This window comes from Mytilus trossulus, chromosome 1 (assembly GCF_036588685.1).
Source record: "Mytilus trossulus isolate FHL-02 chromosome 1, PNRI_Mtr1.1.1.hap1, whole genome shotgun sequence".
NCBI classification, from domain to species: domain Eukaryota; kingdom Metazoa; phylum Mollusca; class Bivalvia; order Mytilida; family Mytilidae; genus Mytilus; species Mytilus trossulus.
Window position 1 is genome coordinate 99,580,031 of NC_086373.1, and position 16,294 is coordinate 99,596,324.

The window sequence follows — 16,294 nt, forward strand, 5'->3', positions numbered from 1 at the left end:
ATGTACAATCGTCCAGTCTGGTACTAATGTGTTGCCATTATTAAAATGGAATCGAAGTTTAATTTATAAACAGGGATTTTAGGTCTTACAGTGTAACATTATAATTATTAAAAATCATTGTTGAAAACTATCACAAGATTGTTTATTACTTAGATTATATTCAGTTTCTGGCTCATAACAATCGTTATTTTAGAGATGTAAATTTTACACCCAAATCAAAACTAATGGAATGTGTCTTTGAGAATAGTTTTAAAACACTGTCATTTTGATTTTTTCAATTATATTTCCCGTTCATATCAAGTAGTTCGTTTAGGGTTTTTTGCAAATTATAACGGAAGTGTAAAGTAAAAAAAACATTTAAAAAATGAAAATATATATCAATCTCAGATGACTGAAAAATTACGCCCATAAGGGTCAAGCATTACAAAAGAGCAGTGCTACAACTAAATGCAATACAATTCCATATAATACAATAAAACTAATTCTAACCAAGAGTTCAATAGTTTATAAATTTATGTAAAAAAAAAACACAATCATTAACTTGTCTGACATAGGCCGGACTGACCACTGGGACTGACCCTTTGGATCTAAAGACTGCTTAACGAAGATAAGAATATGACAAACAAGTTGAGGGGTGGCGGGTTTACTGGAATATATTTTATCAAGAAATAAAGTCTTTCAGATAAGCAAACATATTTATTCGTCATCCAGGACTCCACATTCTTAACATAAACTTTGTGCTCTGTTTTTGCATCTACCATTCAATGCCTTGGGAATGATGATTTTAAGTCTAAGTTTTGAGAGTAACTGCCTATGCATTGTACCATTATTGCAATTTATATATTCCTCCGAATGATAATTTGATTTTTAATTTCCAATAAAAACAGTTGCGGTTTGCGGGAAAATTGGAATACTGTTTACTAAAATTATACATATCCTGTATATAATATAAACAAGTGTGGACATAGATGAGTGTGGATAGTATGTTTGGATGTTTGACAGTGTCGTATGACATTATGAGTTCTATATTTTTCCTATATGATATTATTACCTGTGTTGCACGATAACAACCAATCTGAGCATTAGGAGTGTTATTTATTTTTATATTTTTTTTTATGTTCAAGACGGACCATGGAGGAGACAGTAATTCAATAGTTACCAAATGGTAATGAAAGAATATGTTCTACATCTTATAAGTTATATGGTTCGCTACTGACCCCATACGGATCCATAGAGGGTTAGTAAAATCCATAGGGGGTGAGGCCGGAGGCCGAGTCCCCTATGAATTTTATTCACCCTCCATGGATCCGTAGGGGGTCAGTAGTTAACCGTATAACGAATTTATCGGACGCTGGACTTTTTCTGCATCGTTTTGTTGAAAAATCAACAACAAAACGCAACAACATTAATAGATGACGTCGCCATTAACGCGTCATGAACCCCCTATGAAACCTACTAACCCCCTACGGTCTCATAGGGGGTCACCACGTGACGGCGTTTAACCAATCACAACGTGATATTTCATCTATGGTCCGATAATTGATTTTAGATACAATTTGTAGCTAGGAGAGCAACACATAATAGGTTATTTTTTTCATGTGTTTTTTTCCCTAAATGTGAGATGATATCTAGATTTGAGAACATGATATAAGGTGCCTGTAATTCAGTGGTTGTCGTTTGTTTATGTGTTACATATCATTTAAAAAAAAAAAATTAACATAAATCAGGCTTTTAGTTTTCTCGTCTGAATTGTTTAACATTGTCATTTCGGGGTCTTTTGTAGCTGATTATGCGGTATTGGCTCATTATTTATGGCCGTACAGTGACCTGTAGTTGTTAATTTCTGTGTCGATTTGGTCTCTTGTGGATAATTGTCTCATTGGCAATCATACCACATCTTTTTTTTTTATATGTATTTGCTTACTATTGGTATGGTTCTATTTATATTACTTTATGGTTGATCGTCAGTATCATTAGTATTTTTTTGGGTTAAAATGTCGAATTGTTCCTCAGATTAGAATACATTTATTGGTTTTTAGTAATGACAATGCCAGACATGATGCTTGGGGCTAGATGAACTAGGAAGTAAACTTCCGTGCTGATTTACATCATTTTTTTTTTATTATATCTCCTCCTGAGCTGGTCGAAGCAAATAATTTATTTCACCAAACTGATTTCACCAAACTGAGAGCCTTTGTGATCATGCTTCAAAGACTCTTAACTGCTGCAAAAGTTAACTGATAGAATTTCAAGCATGTCAAGCGGATATAACCAACATCTACTTAATTAGTCTTAATATGTCTAAATATCTTAAAAGGTATTGCAAAATTATTCCTTTTCACATTTTTTTTTGTTATATGGAAACAAAAATAAGTGATACAATATTTGTTGTGGTATGAAAGTGTAGTAATTTACATTTACTGTAAAACTGTTAATTCACACAAATTCAGAAATAAACTAATGAGTGGACCAGATGCTCCGCAGGGTACAGCTTTATACGACCGCAGAGGTCGAACCCTGAACGGTTGGGGCTAGTATGGACACCACATTCAAGCTGGATACAATTCTGAATTTGGATTGTGATTAAATAGTTGGCACAGCTTAGGTTTCTGACACAGAATGAATGTGGTCTTATGAACTTCAAATTTTTTTTTTGCTTTCGAGCAATTCGCTATGCTGTTGAATATTAATCCTTTCATCCCCTCCCCCAATTTTTTTTCAAATACACCATAAAATATTGAAATATCAAATGTCATACACATACAGTCATGGTTTAAACAAATATTAATTAATAATTACTGCTAAATAAATAACTGGGGAACGCGTCCAAGGGGACAAAGATGATGCACCCCTTCTAGCATATAATGTTATATATCTAGGGACTTAATCAAGAACTGTAAAAGTGAAGCTGCCAAAAATTGAACTCAAACTGAGTTTAGATGTAATAAGCATTATATACACATTTCATTAAATTCATTTGAGTTAAGAGAACAGAAACTAAAATATTCTTCAATTTTTCCATTTGTAAAAGGGCATAACCCTAGAATGGTAATCAAAGTGCTTGTAATCACTGAATGGTTATTAAAGACTGCGTTAATTTATCAGTTGGTAGTATAAAAGTGAATATTGCATTGTATATTGAATACAGCATTGATTTAAGTTGATTCAACTACTATTCTGGACAAAGAAAGATAACTCCAATTTTCAAAGAAGATTTCATAAAGCATTGGTTTTAGGTAATTCAACGTCCATTATGGACAAAGAAAGATAACTCAATTTATTGTCTTGAATCTACAAATATGCTTGTGGCCCTTTATTCCTAGACTGTTTGCTCCATAAACCACAAAACTTACCCCCACCTTCTACTTATGGTATTAAACATTGTGGTACAATTTCAGAACAATTGAAATACTTGTACCCAACTTTTTGTACTGACACTAGATAATTGCCTGTTTTGGGCACCTATGGACCCCTTATTCCTAAACCTTAGGGACCATAACCCCCAAAATCAATCCCAAGCTGCCTTTTGTAATATATCCCACTGGATGATCGAAAAACTTGAGTAAGACGACGGTGTTTTTTAAGCTGAATACTTGTCTTATATAAATTCCTGAAGACATTTTTCAAGTTTTGGCGTGCATTTTTATTCGTCTGCAAAAATTGAATATATCACATTTCATGTCTTCATGTGACCCTTTAGTTACATAACATGTCTTTGAATGTATCTTAATTTTAGAAAACATTTTAAAATTCAAAATATTTATAGCAACGGTTCAGCCGAATCGAAATTAACAAAATTTCAAGGGTCGACATACAGATTTGAAGTATGTCACGGTTTATATCTGACACACTGCACATCCAGAAAACGTTTCTTAAAACCATTGAAACAATTACAATTACTATTTACTTTATATATATAATGCTTATCGAATTAAATACACATTGGGTATATGTCGACTTCTCTATAGCTTATCTGAAATTTGATATGTTCACTCTTTATTTTGGCGAGATATGGAAACCAAACAATATTGTAACCCTGCACGTTAGTAAGGATCGAAACGTTGATATACACATTGAAGGGCAAACTTGGAGCTAAACTGAAAGTAAGTATGAAAGTGCATGTTTATATAATTGCAGACACTGCGCGTGTTCTTGGGTTTTAGTTTTCAAATATTTCAATATTCACTAATATAGGTTAATTAAAATACTTACTGCATGAAAAGGGGAAACAAAGTCTTGTAACTATCTGGTCGAATAAAGTTGTATACAGTAGAGAAACATATAGTAGTACTGATGATAATGATGTGGGGGATCTGGATTAATAATTATTTTTGTTTTTGAATTAAGGAGGAGGGGAGTAGAATGGGAAGGAGTTGCTATTGTCATTCTCTGTTCTATAGATTTAAGAAATTTCAGATTGTTTACGAGAAATGAAGGACATAGGTACACATCGTAATTGGTTTTAACTACAAACATTTAAAATCTTAAAATATATAAAAAGAAAAAGAAAAAAAAAAGACAAATGATCTATATAGATTCGATGGAATCTATTTGGTATAGACTATTATGATTATATACATGTATATGAATATTTGTTGAAATCCTAGCACAAATGATGTTTCTCAAACTGATGGGCGATTTAAATTAATAAAAGTTTTTTTTTTACCATAACAGTTTGTCCTAATTTCACAAAAATCGAAAGAAATTCTATTGTAGGTATAAACAATACATGCAAACATAATGTATAAACATTCGTTTGAGCAATCTTGATTTATAGACATATAACTGCAGACCCAATGCTCACAATAAGGCTCCGACTAACTTGACCAGGTTAACTGCATTATGGTACTTAACTGAAGACTCAGACAATATCGTAAAGCAGCATACTTTTGTCTTATTTCTTGTTATAATTTGTTTGTTTGTAGGCAATGACATCTTGTGAACCCTGCCACAGAAAAGGTCTTGGCGTTCCTGCAGTGAAGTGGTGTACTGAGTGTGACGAAGCATTATGTTCCTCCTGTTATGATTCCCATAGGTCAATGAAAGCTTTGTTGTCACATCGTATTGTTGACATCGGTTTAGCAAAGACGACACCTGTACCAGGTAAGTGCCTTGCATACCTCACATAAAATACAACAGATGCAGTTGAGACTGCCTCACATCTTGGCTTACATCTTTGAGGGTTGGTTGAAATCAAAACTTTACGACAAACGAGATAATTTCAACATCCCAATTGTGAACTTTTCATTTCTATGTAGCAACATTCCAGTAGCGCCTGTATACGGAGTATATATATATATCTCAATTGATATAATATCCCCGCGCTTGTGTGTCATATCATGATTACCGTGATAGAAGGTTGCTACTCACAAGGAAGCTATTAAACCAAGAGTTCTAATTGTGAATTTGAAATCATCCCTTCGTACATTTTACGGACGCCATCACGAGTTGGTTGACCGATATGGAATATCCATTCCGCAGATGATATCGGATATGTTTCTTACGACGTAACTACAATCCCCTTCCCTTTTCATGAATTTGACCTAGCGATTGAGACTTTTTACCGGGTTTGTAATAACATGAGCAACATAACGGATTCCACATGTGGAGCAGGATCCACTTACCCTTCCGGAGCACCTGAGATCACCCCCAGTTTTTAGTGGTTGCTCAGTCTTTAGTTTTCTATGTTGTTTCTGTGCACTTTTACTTGTCTGTTTGTCTTTTTCATTTTTAGCCATGATGTTGTCAGTTTATTTTCGATTTATGAGTTTGACTGTTCCTCTGGTATCTTCCGCCCCTCTTTTATTGTTATGCATGCACCGTGAAATGTTCATATGGTCCACTTAAATATACCAAAAAGCATATTATTTGTGTTTTCCTTTCTTCATCTCATTGTTTGACATAGATATGGGCTTCTATTTGTTCTTGTATTCAATATTTGTTTTGTTTTTAAATGTCGTTGTCTTTATAAATAAGAAGATGTGGTATGCGTTTTATCTTGTTCTTTGTTTCAAAAATCTGACTGTCCCTTTCAACTGGTTTCAAAATGTTACCATTGTCACACTATATATGTTACATAAATGTACTAGATCTAAATAATCAATTCACAATACCAAAGAAATTTTTCACATTTCTGTTTTATTTCATTATTTAGGAGGTTTTAACTTTGATTTACATTTTTCTAAAAAAAAGTCCTACTCCTACGTGTAAGATGAGATGAAATTTTCAAACCGAGAAGTAGATAATAGAAAAGAACTAAATTAAAAGATTATACCATACGAGCAAAGTAATACAAAAATGTCAATTGCAAACAAAAGTATTCCATTGTATGAACTTTAAAAGTATTTAAAACATAATTTTTAATTCTGGCAGAGCTCCAATTAACACAACACCAAATCCTCTTAAATTCCATTGTATACAACTTCAAAAATTAAAAATGTCGCATTAACTTAAAATCCAGTCATTAAAAAATTACACACATCATACAAAACAATATTGATAGAAATATTTCACAAGGTAGACGGGGAAGACTCGGCTCCAATATAAAAATGGCTTGATACAGTAAGTTTAGTAAAAATAATTATTATTCCTTTCTTTTTAATGTTTGCGTTAATAAGAAATATGTGAAATATGCTAATGCCTATCATGTTTTATCATGACTTTATTTCTTTACACTTATGGTAAGATTGTTTTGTTATATACAAATGTGTACATCTTATTTTCTAATGCATTCTTTTTTTCAGCTTTGATGAAATTATCCAGCCAGTTCTGCAAGACGCATACTAATCAGAGACTTGAGTATCACTGCTTATTCCACGACGCTATCTGTTGTCAAAATTGTATGACCCATAACCATCGTGCATGCGCAAATATTATACCAATAGACATCGCCGCTAAAGGTGCCAAAGAATCCCGAAGTATCAGCGAGCTTCTGTCACAGCTGGAGAATATACAACAGTCACTTGATGGAATACGACAGAGGAAGCTACACAATATAAAACAAATAGATGATCAGGATATTGCTATTCGGAATACAGTATCTAGACTCAGGCAAAAAGTTACAGAACGTTTGAACGTTATTGAAAAAGACTTATATGACGAACTGAAAAACCTTAAACTATCCGGAAAATCCAAACTAGAAAGGGAGTCAAGAAAGCTCCAACAAACCTCAGACTTAGTGAAATCTCACAAAGAGCAAATAGAATTCGAAAAACAGAATGGTACAGACAAGCAAACCTTTCTAGCGGCCCATATTATCAAGGAACACATTATTGGCATTGAAGAACGAATTCTGCATATGAAATCTCGAACTGGCACACTATCATTAGTATTTCAAGAAAACGGAAACATCTTAGATAGTCTTGGTTTATTTGGGTCTTTATCATTATCTTCAAATACCAAAACATCATTTAACATGGATGAAAAACAGAGCAAAGAAGAAGAACAGAGGGAGACTTTTATACAGGGATTTGATTTTAGTTATAAATTTGACGTAAACGTCAAGCAAGATGTCATGATAACTGGTATAGCAGCCACAGACGACAACCGTCTGCTGATGTGTGGTGGCGGGAAATGCAATATAATCATCACCACTCTGGAGGGAAAATACTTGCAAGATTGTAAACTGACTGGTGAACCATGGGACGTAGCAATCACCCGCGAAAGAGAAGGCAAAGCTGTTGCAACTTTGCCAATCTTATATGCAATTCAGTTTATCAACACGAACAGTATGGTAGCAGGTAAAATGGTCAAATTTAATTGGAGAGTTTACGGAATCGCAACAATTGACAAGAGAATTATTGTTGGTGGGAAGAACAGCTTGCAAATATTGGATACTGATGGTATTAAATTAAGTGAAATAACTGTACCTAGCATAAGTGTATTTTATATACATCCACGAGAAAATGGGGATTTTTATTATTCGGATTGTACTTATGTTTACTGCATGAAACCCGATGGTCGCCACGTGTTTTGTCAAGATGTTTCAAACTTAGATAGTCCTAGAAATATTGTTACAGACACTCGTGGCAACCTTTATGTCGCTGGTCATCGGTCCAATAATGTTCATCGTTTATCATCAGATGGCATCAGTTTGGATGTACCTTTGTCTAAAGAGGATGCTATAAATGGACCGTTTGCTATATGTTTCTCAATAGACCAGAGTAAACTATGTGTATCAAACCGCAATGGAAAGACAATCACAGTCTATGACACGATGTATGCACCTCAATCGAGGGAAAAGGACATCAAAAACCTTCTTAAATATTTATGAGATGTGATTTATGTTTGTGTTTCGTATAAAAAAAATCCACAATAATAGAGATCGATAGCCTCTTACTAGGTATTACCTGTACTGAAATAAAGGAATTCTGCTTCGTTGTTTTTGTTTTCTGTTATCTCCTACCTAATAGTCTCTTCAGGAGTTAGGGAAATTGGTATAGAGATAGTAAAATGGAAAATATATTGCAAGGATTATTTGATACCATGCATCAATTATAGTTTGATTCAAATAAAATATATTTCTATTTTGTATTGTCTTTTTCTACTTTATTTTAGGTTTAATATTTCCAGAAGGGCATAGCTAACTAGTAAACTAGTATAATCAACAAATTTTAGCTCGGAAACAAATATCAGGCGATTTTTGGAAAACACGAGCCCCTCTCGCTTGGTATCTAGCAAACGTAATATATGTACCATGAAACTGACGAACACCAAATCTTTGTCTAAACGATTACCACTCGATCAGCACAAAAAGAGGAATCTTTGTCTGTGGTGTTTCTAAAACACCAAATTTTGATTGGATTCAAAACCGACCCTTTGAGCGTAACTCCTTATACGTATAATGAAACAATAATAAAATTACCTTTTTTAGAATAAAAAGGTGGTTCTTAGAAAAATGGTACAAATTAAGTGTTTTGTTTTGAAAGAACAAACTATGTATGGAAAAGAATATAACAGGAAGATTATAGAACAACAGACGCGGATGTTATGATATATGAAGTATAGAAACAACTTAATACAATCAAATAAAAAATAGATATCTCCCAAACTATAAATATTTGTTTTGCTTCAACCGTTTGTTTCCTGTTTTAAAGGTGTACATTGCTGATCTGCATTACCATGCAAATGGTGGGTTTTTTTCCACAAATAAGCTGTGGTAATACCGGAAATTTTAATATGTTAGTTATTTGATAGTGTGGGTGTTGTATGTGAGTAAGAATCAAGACTATCATATTGATATAAGAAATAGAAACCACAGAAAAGTTATCCCTTGTCGTCAATCTGACGCACGATATAATATTTATCAATATACATTTCATATTTTGAAAATACAAGTAAATGAAAGTAAGTGCTTGAGAAGACTTATGTAATGAGATATGCAAAACATTTAACATTTATTCAATAAAAGACGGTTTAAAGTAAATAATATATCCACCACAATTAACATGGAGCTACTATATCAGGAATTTATAATTTCCAGGAACATAACAATGACGTATCACGAACTTCATACATGTATATGGTAAAGAATTAATCCATGATGCAAAAGCATTACAAATGTGGTGTGAGTGCCATTGAGACAACTCTCCAACCAAATAATAGTTTATAAAAGTAAACCATTATAGCTCAAGTAAACCATTATAGATGCATGTTAACACATTTTAAATCCTTTTCAAAAGTCACGTTTTGATTTAATTTTAACTTTCATTACAGTCAGTACAGCTAAACGAATTTAGGTTTATCCCTCCATCAAATATACAGATAAGTAATGGTAACACCGAACCTCGCGCTATCCAGAGCACTTGTTGGGTCGTCATTTTCATCATCTTCTGGTACGGTGGAATGTTTCTGTCCAATTTTATGGACAAATTTAAACTTGTACTTCATGTCTTTTGCATATAGTTTATTTTTAGCCTCGCACAATTTCAATGCATTTTTGACCACAGGATGCTGGTTCATTTCCTGATTGTTTAATGCTAAATGGAACGACAGCGGTGAAGATACGGGCAGTTCAAACATGGTAAATCCTGATGGGTTTAAAACACATCCAATCACAGTAGATTCTTCAAACGAGTCTATGAGAGTGAATAATCCAGAAAAAGATTTCAGCCTAGGCTTTTGTTTACTACTTATAAAACGCACAACCATAGGAAACTTTTGATTTGCAATCAGATATTCACTGTTGACTGACATTCTGTTATTGTTTGTCAACACCTCGGAGAATTCCCCAGGATGATGGAAGGGTATTAGAATCAGAACATCCTTCTCGTCCTTACATTTAAGATAACTGTGTTGAACAACATCCTTTCTTGTCCTGGAAGTTCCGGTACAAACACTATCGACGATGAACACGCTACCAGGAGTGTAATCTACTTTGGTATAATCGTTCGTGGTAACGTTTTCACCAATGCGAAAGGCTGTAAATTTTGTCATGTTTAGGAAAGCTCGCACATTATTTTTAGCCATTGCTTCAATACTCCTGTAGCATGTATTATCTTTGCATGTTCTTGACTGCAATCTTAGAAATAAACCTGCAAAATAAATTTGAAGATATGTGAAAAAGATAGCATAGCATATTTTGGTTTTATTTTTAAACAAGAAAAAGTTGGTATCAATCTTGAACTAGGTAGAATCGCCACGCTGTAAACATTTATATCAAGCTAGGAGTGGATAATTAAATAAACATTAAAATCAAATGTAATAGATTTTTTTTTGATTTTCCAGGTTTCTTTCATTTACATAACGAGTACATACATACTGCCTTTTCAGATTATAATTTATTTTACTTCAATACAGCCAGCTGAAGGACGCCTCCGGGTGCGGGAATTTCTCGTTACATTGAAGACCTGTTGGTGACCTTCTGCTGATGTTTTTTCTATGGTCGGGTTGTTGTCTCTTTGATACATTCCCCATTTCCATTCTCAATTTTATAAATTGCATATGAATATTTTACTTCAATACATCAATTGCATATAAATATTTTCTACAATATCAGACAAAAATATGAAACAATATACCTCATACAAGAGAAGAACATACCTTCATAATCGGCAGGTATAACAATAGTATCATTAATCTCGTGGTATTTGTTTGTCACTGCATCAATACCAATATTTTTGGCCAGCAGTTTCCGAACGGTTCTTTTGTCATAAAAGACCAGTGGGTTGCCAAAGTTGATAGGCAGTGGAGTGTCAGAACGAATCCTAACAGAGTCCTGGTTACATTTCACAATCTGCGGTAAACTGAACTGTTTTAATATCTCTTCTGTTGTATATTCCTGGTTGCTCCATTGAGCTTTCTTAGGCTCCTCTCGAATACTTTCTTGTCTGGCCACAGCTTGGCGTAAGCGAGTCTTCTTCCTTACAGATCCCGACATTTTACAAAAAATCTTTCATAACATAGAATATTTATGTATTGTCATAGAAAACATGTGATCACTTTCTGTTTTAAACAAAATGTTTCCGGGCAGTGGACAAATCTCTTCACATATGCTAGCGAAGTGTAAATTATTTGTTTTCTGTGTATTGAAACGCACTGATTCAGTCTTGTGTGTACTATACTATCCCATTGTGACAGTTATTTTGGTTCAGTAATTATTTTTAAATCCCATTCATTAACACACAAACGAACAAGAACTTGTCCATCAGATTTTTCATTGACATAACACTTCGTAGGTACACTCGTTTCTCACCCTTACTTGGGGAAATCCTAAAATGATTCAAAATTGCACAGAATTTAAACTACCTTTTAATTAGTACATTTGACGAATTAGAATTTTATCAATCATAAATCATCAGACTTCATTAAAATTTGTAAAAAAAGGAAAGTTCATTTCTGATTGTACTTGATCATTGGACCTGATAATCCTTGTTATATTACTAATTACAATCTTGCAAGGAATTTGATTTAAAAAGCACTCGTATGTCCTTCATGCGTTAAAATATTTACACTTGATAAATATTGGACAGTATTAATTTGAAAGACTTTCTCCAGTTTAACCTTTCTGTAACTTTTGAAAAAAACTATGGTCCACAAATGTGAGAGTATTGCAGCTGGCTTTGCCTATACTAATTTGATATAGTAGAACAAACTAATACCATTATATGATGAAAATGTGCAAGGAAATGCATATATATACTTTGTAAACAAGTTTCATATTTTTTGTACTGACTTTGGTACTGGCACAAATCTAATAACATGCTACTAAATTCAATTGATAGACAATATTTTGCCATCATAGGTACTGGAAACTCTAAATTTGAAGATCATTAAACTCCATTTGAAACAAGCTAGTACTACTGATGAGACTACTGAACGATCGTGCAAGACGCCCATAAGTAGTCAATGTCGTTAAAAAGTACCCTCATCGATACATCGGGAGATTTAACATCTATAGGACTAATTGTCTTAGTTAACACTATACATTTACAGTATAACTGTAGATTCTAACAAAATTAACACCTTTTATTTAATAGATTGTCCCCCTCAAAAATCAAATTCACGCTGTGCAACTATAATAGCATTTATGTCCGTCAGAATTCGCACTAATTGTACCTACAGGAACGTGAAGTCCACCAGCAGCTCTGTTAGTTTGTTTGGCGACTATTATTTTCCCTCGGCTAGATTACCTATATCAGTTTTTACAAAAAAGAGGGACGAAAGATACCAGAGGGAGAGTCAAACTCATAGATAGAAAATTAACTGACAACACCATGACTAAAGATAAAAAGACAAACAGACAAATAATAATACAGAAGACACAACATAGAAAACTAAAGAATAAGCAACACAAACCCCACCAAAAACTGGGGATAATCTGAGGTGCTCCGGAGGGCAGGTAGGTCCTGCTCCACATGTGGGCACCCGTCGTGTTGCTTATGTTATTACAAATCCGGTAAATAGTCTTATTCGGTAGGTCACATTCGTGAAAAGGGAAGGGTATTATAGTTACTACATAAGGAACATATCCGATATCATCTGTGAAACAGTTATTCCATAACGGTCAACCACTGAACTCGTGATGGCGTCCGTAAAATTTACGAAGGGATATAACAGGACGTCGATTGGCTTCAAAGATTTTTTCTGCATTTCGTTCAACTTTGTTTTATTTGTATCAGTGTAGTATAAATAACTGCATTCTGGTCGTGAAACTTTCTTTTTCAATTGAATGACCCAACTAACAGGGTATATATGCGGGTTGCAAATATCAATATTGTCCATATATGTGACATTTGATTACAATTTACGATGATAAATAGCCTCATTTGACATAAACCGTTTCGTATGATAGAATTTAAACCATATCACATCAACATCTAGCCATTATAGTCATACATTAGGAAATTCAAGTAGCGTACGAATCCTTTCTCGTTGTTTCAAGTCATTAAACACGAAAAGAAACATCTCGTCAGGTGCTACAATTTGTACAGTACTGACGTGTTCTGTCCGAATGACAGGGCTGTCAAAGCTAGCTTAGACACCTATGTTGACATGTATGACGATTTAATTATAAACAAACTTTTTTTTATCTGCAACACACAATTGTTAGGACTTAAGAAATATTTCAATAAAATACCGTCTCAACACACACATCGTACAGGTTGAATTCTTTATTGAGACCTTAAAAGAAAAGGTGAAGTCCTATGGTTTATTACTAAGAAAATATGAAGTTTCTTATATAACTTTTCATTAATGTAGCTTTATGAAAACAGCTGCAGGATATCTTACCAAAAAACTAATTCAATAGAATGTTTTTTTGGTATTCATGAAGAGATAGGTAAAAATGTTGATATTATCGTTATTCTAATTCGTTTTTATTGAAATTTACTCATCCGTCATATTTAAAAACAATTTTCTTTAGAAAACATTTAAATATGGCGACATTAAAGATGTGAAGGTTTATAAGTGTGTATATCTACTGTGTGACCGGAATTTATAACTAGATAAAAACATTGTCAATCAATTCAGTGAAAAATGGAGGAAAATGAACATTACGGTACAGAAAGAGTGATAAAAATCAGAAAATTCAAAGGAGGCAAGAGAAGAGTACAAACATCCAACAAAGCAATAGACTTCAAATGGAGTTCACATTCTTATACTTTGAATCATATTACAAATAACTTTCGACTTCCTTGTGCCGTCAAGTGCAGTGTCGAGTCCTGTAGTCTAGATTGGAATCTTTTACATTTTGACCTATCCCAGCCTTTGTTGCTTCACAGTCACAGAGCAGCAAAGAAGGTGAAAGCGGCTGTGATGAAACTAGACTCCGAGAAAGGAGAACTGCAGGAGACTGGCAGACATGTTGTTATACCACAGGACTATAATGGTAAGCACATCGTATAAATCATAATAGATTAATGTATTATTGCGATGTTATTTTAGTGTTTGCTTTTTTTTGGGGGGTTGAAAGGTGTAACATAGAAAAAAGAGGGGGTGCTACCCACCTTTGGAATCATATTTATAAAATGTCTATGGCTAAATCAAATTGATCATCTCGTCTTCAGGCTAATGGTCAGAACAGTGATTTACATGTATATAGTGCATTAAAAGGTAATATATGTAAATATAAAAATATAGACAACACCAAGCCAATATGATGGAGAAGGAAGAAAAGAAGAACATTACAAAACTTATAACAACTGCAAGCAAGATAACAAAATAAACGAAAACGTCATAAAATTTAAAAAGAAGATGTGGTATGATTGTTAATGAGACAAACCTCCAAAAGAGACCAAAAGGACACAGAGATTGTCAACTATAGGTAATCGCAAGGCCTTCAACAATGGACAAAATCCATATCGCATGGTCAGTTATAAAAGGCCCCGACATATCATTTCAAACGAGAATACTAACGGCCTTCTTTATGGAACACTACATTATATCACATATTCTTATTCATATGATATCAGATATTATGCTTTATTTGTAAAATTAATGCTCATTTGTTGCAATTCAGGTTGGTTTACTTTATTGAATGATCCTAAAGAGAAGTACCTACCAGATACCACGCTAGAATCAGTGGCTCAAAAGGACACAGACCAAGTTTTGGTAGCAAACAGTATCAGTTGTTTGTGTTTAACAGACAGTGAACAAGGAGAAAAACAGTCAGTAAGAAAACAAATATCTTCTGGTGAAATTCTACAAATAAAACGAACGGATGTTGCGGGATCTTTAACGAGGAGATCCCCGCCTTCCAAATATTTAGTTTGCACAGACGAAAAAGACAAGGACATTTATTTACCGATATCACAAAATGGAAAATTTTACAAAGTGAACAAATTGGTAACAAATGATGGATTATTTCAAATTAAAGACGTCTTAGACGATCGATCTCATTTACCAATGAACATTCGACATGTGATAGGAGAAGTCCCATTATTTTCTTCTGAATATTCCAGTTACCTAAAATGCGATGACATTATTGAGGAAGAAACAGCACTTGCCTCATCAATGGATGACGATTTATTACTTCTTGAATTACAAATCAAAACTCCTATGAAATTCTACATTGCTTTAAACGAAGCTGTTATGAAGCAGAGTGACTTTTATTCAGATGCATTTCAAAACTGTGAAACGGAAGGTGAAGACTATATTCGGGGAATAAAATTTTCATTCACGCTATCCCCGGAGTCGTACTCTGTGTGTAATTCCCTCCGTTCGCTGCACGACGATGATTCTATGACGGAATCTTACTATGGCACTGACAGTGACTTGGAAGAAGAAGATGCACAATCTGAATTTTCGATAAAATGGGATCCAACAAACACGGGACATTCTGAAAAAGCAGAAATAAAGCACGTGCCTAAAATATTTAACAGCAGTATTAACTGTCCAAAGACTGAAGACAATGTGCGGCAATGGAACGAAGAACCTGAAACGGTGTAAACATGATTTGAATAAACTTCTGTTTACTCTTCTGATTTATAGATAAAGCTATACTTTTGGTCTCTAGCATACTTGATGAAATTTCTTTAAGAAACACGTACGCTTATATAACACACAAAAACACATACACATTCAAAGGAAAATCCCCTCTTGATTTTTATACTGACTAAGAATTTATTTTAAAGATGTAATCTTTTTAAACAGAACAGTACTTGTATTTATAATGCATTTTGATTTCTTTTAATTCATCAAGGATTTGATCATCCTGCAATATGTATATATTATTTATAATAAAATGTACCATGTCACGGGGGGAAAATCCATTTGAATTAGATCTTTGGCATGAGAATTATCGATGTACGAATAATAATTAAAACTACAAGACAGAATTAAAATGCATTAACCATGA

At 33.7% G+C, this 16,294-nt stretch overlaps 3 protein-coding genes across 4 annotated transcripts; 2 read left to right on the forward strand and 1 right to left on the reverse strand.

Annotated features, from left to right (window-relative positions):
* Positions 1 to 3,925: 3,925 nt before the first annotated feature.
* LOC134693453 (uncharacterized) lies at positions 3,926 to 8,530 on the forward strand. Of its 2 annotated transcripts, XM_063554284.1 has the most exons (3): positions 3,926 to 4,103; positions 4,926 to 5,103; positions 6,744 to 8,530. In XM_063554284.1, exons 2-3 carry the CDS (start codon positions 4,929 to 4,931, stop codon positions 8,270 to 8,272), a joined length of 1,704 nt encoding a protein of 567 aa, XP_063410354.1. In that variant the 5' UTR covers positions 3,926 to 4,103; positions 4,926 to 4,928; the 3' UTR covers positions 8,273 to 8,530. The 2 variants fall into 2 exon arrangements, with proteins under 2 accessions (XP_063410354.1, XP_063410362.1); XM_063554292.1 differs by lacking the exons at positions 3,926 to 4,103; positions 4,926 to 5,103 and adding an exon at positions 6,420 to 6,561.
* An 852-nt stretch (positions 8,531 to 9,382) lies between these two features.
* Positions 9,383 to 11,808, reverse strand: LOC134693468 (uncharacterized). The gene is made up of 2 exons (XM_063554304.1): positions 11,041 to 11,808; positions 9,383 to 10,532 (listed from the first exon to the last, which is right to left on the reverse strand). Exons 1-2 carry the CDS (start codon positions 11,375 to 11,377, stop codon positions 9,751 to 9,753), a joined length of 1,119 nt encoding a protein of 372 aa, XP_063410374.1. The 5' UTR covers positions 11,378 to 11,808; the 3' UTR covers positions 9,383 to 9,750.
* A 1,960-nt stretch (positions 11,809 to 13,768) lies between these two features.
* LOC134693478 (uncharacterized) lies at positions 13,769 to 16,294 on the forward strand. The gene is made up of 2 exons (XM_063554315.1): positions 13,769 to 14,326; positions 14,957 to 16,294. The coding sequence occupies exons 1-2, from the start codon at positions 13,975 to 13,977 to the stop codon at positions 15,883 to 15,885; spliced, it is 1,281 nt and encodes a 426-aa protein (XP_063410385.1). The 5' UTR covers positions 13,769 to 13,974; the 3' UTR covers positions 15,886 to 16,294.

What these genes read in the sequence shown, in the direction of transcription:
- LOC134693453 (XM_063554284.1), top strand. Translation starts at nt 4,929, where the DNA reads ATGACATCTTGTGAACCCTGCCACAGAAAAGGTCTTGGCGTTCCTGCA. An exon ending in AAAGACGACACCTGTACCAG is followed by an intron (nt 5,104 to 6,743) that starts GTAAGTGCCTTG and finishes TCTTTTTTTCAG; the next exon opens with CTTTGATGAAATTATCCAGC.
- LOC134693468 (XM_063554304.1), bottom strand. Translation starts at nt 11,377, where the DNA reads ATGTCGGGATCTGTAAGGAAGAAGACTCGCTTACGCCAAGCTGTGGCC. An exon ending in TATACCTGCCGATTATGAAG is followed by an intron (nt 10,533 to 11,040) that starts GTATGTTCTTCT and finishes TTTATTTTGCAG; the next exon opens with GTTTATTTCTAAGATTGCAG.
- LOC134693478 (XM_063554315.1), top strand. Translation starts at nt 13,975, where the DNA reads ATGGAGGAAAATGAACATTACGGTACAGAAAGAGTGATAAAAATCAGA. An exon ending in TATACCACAGGACTATAATG is followed by an intron (nt 14,327 to 14,956) that starts GTAAGCACATCG and finishes GTTGCAATTCAG; the next exon opens with GTTGGTTTACTTTATTGAAT.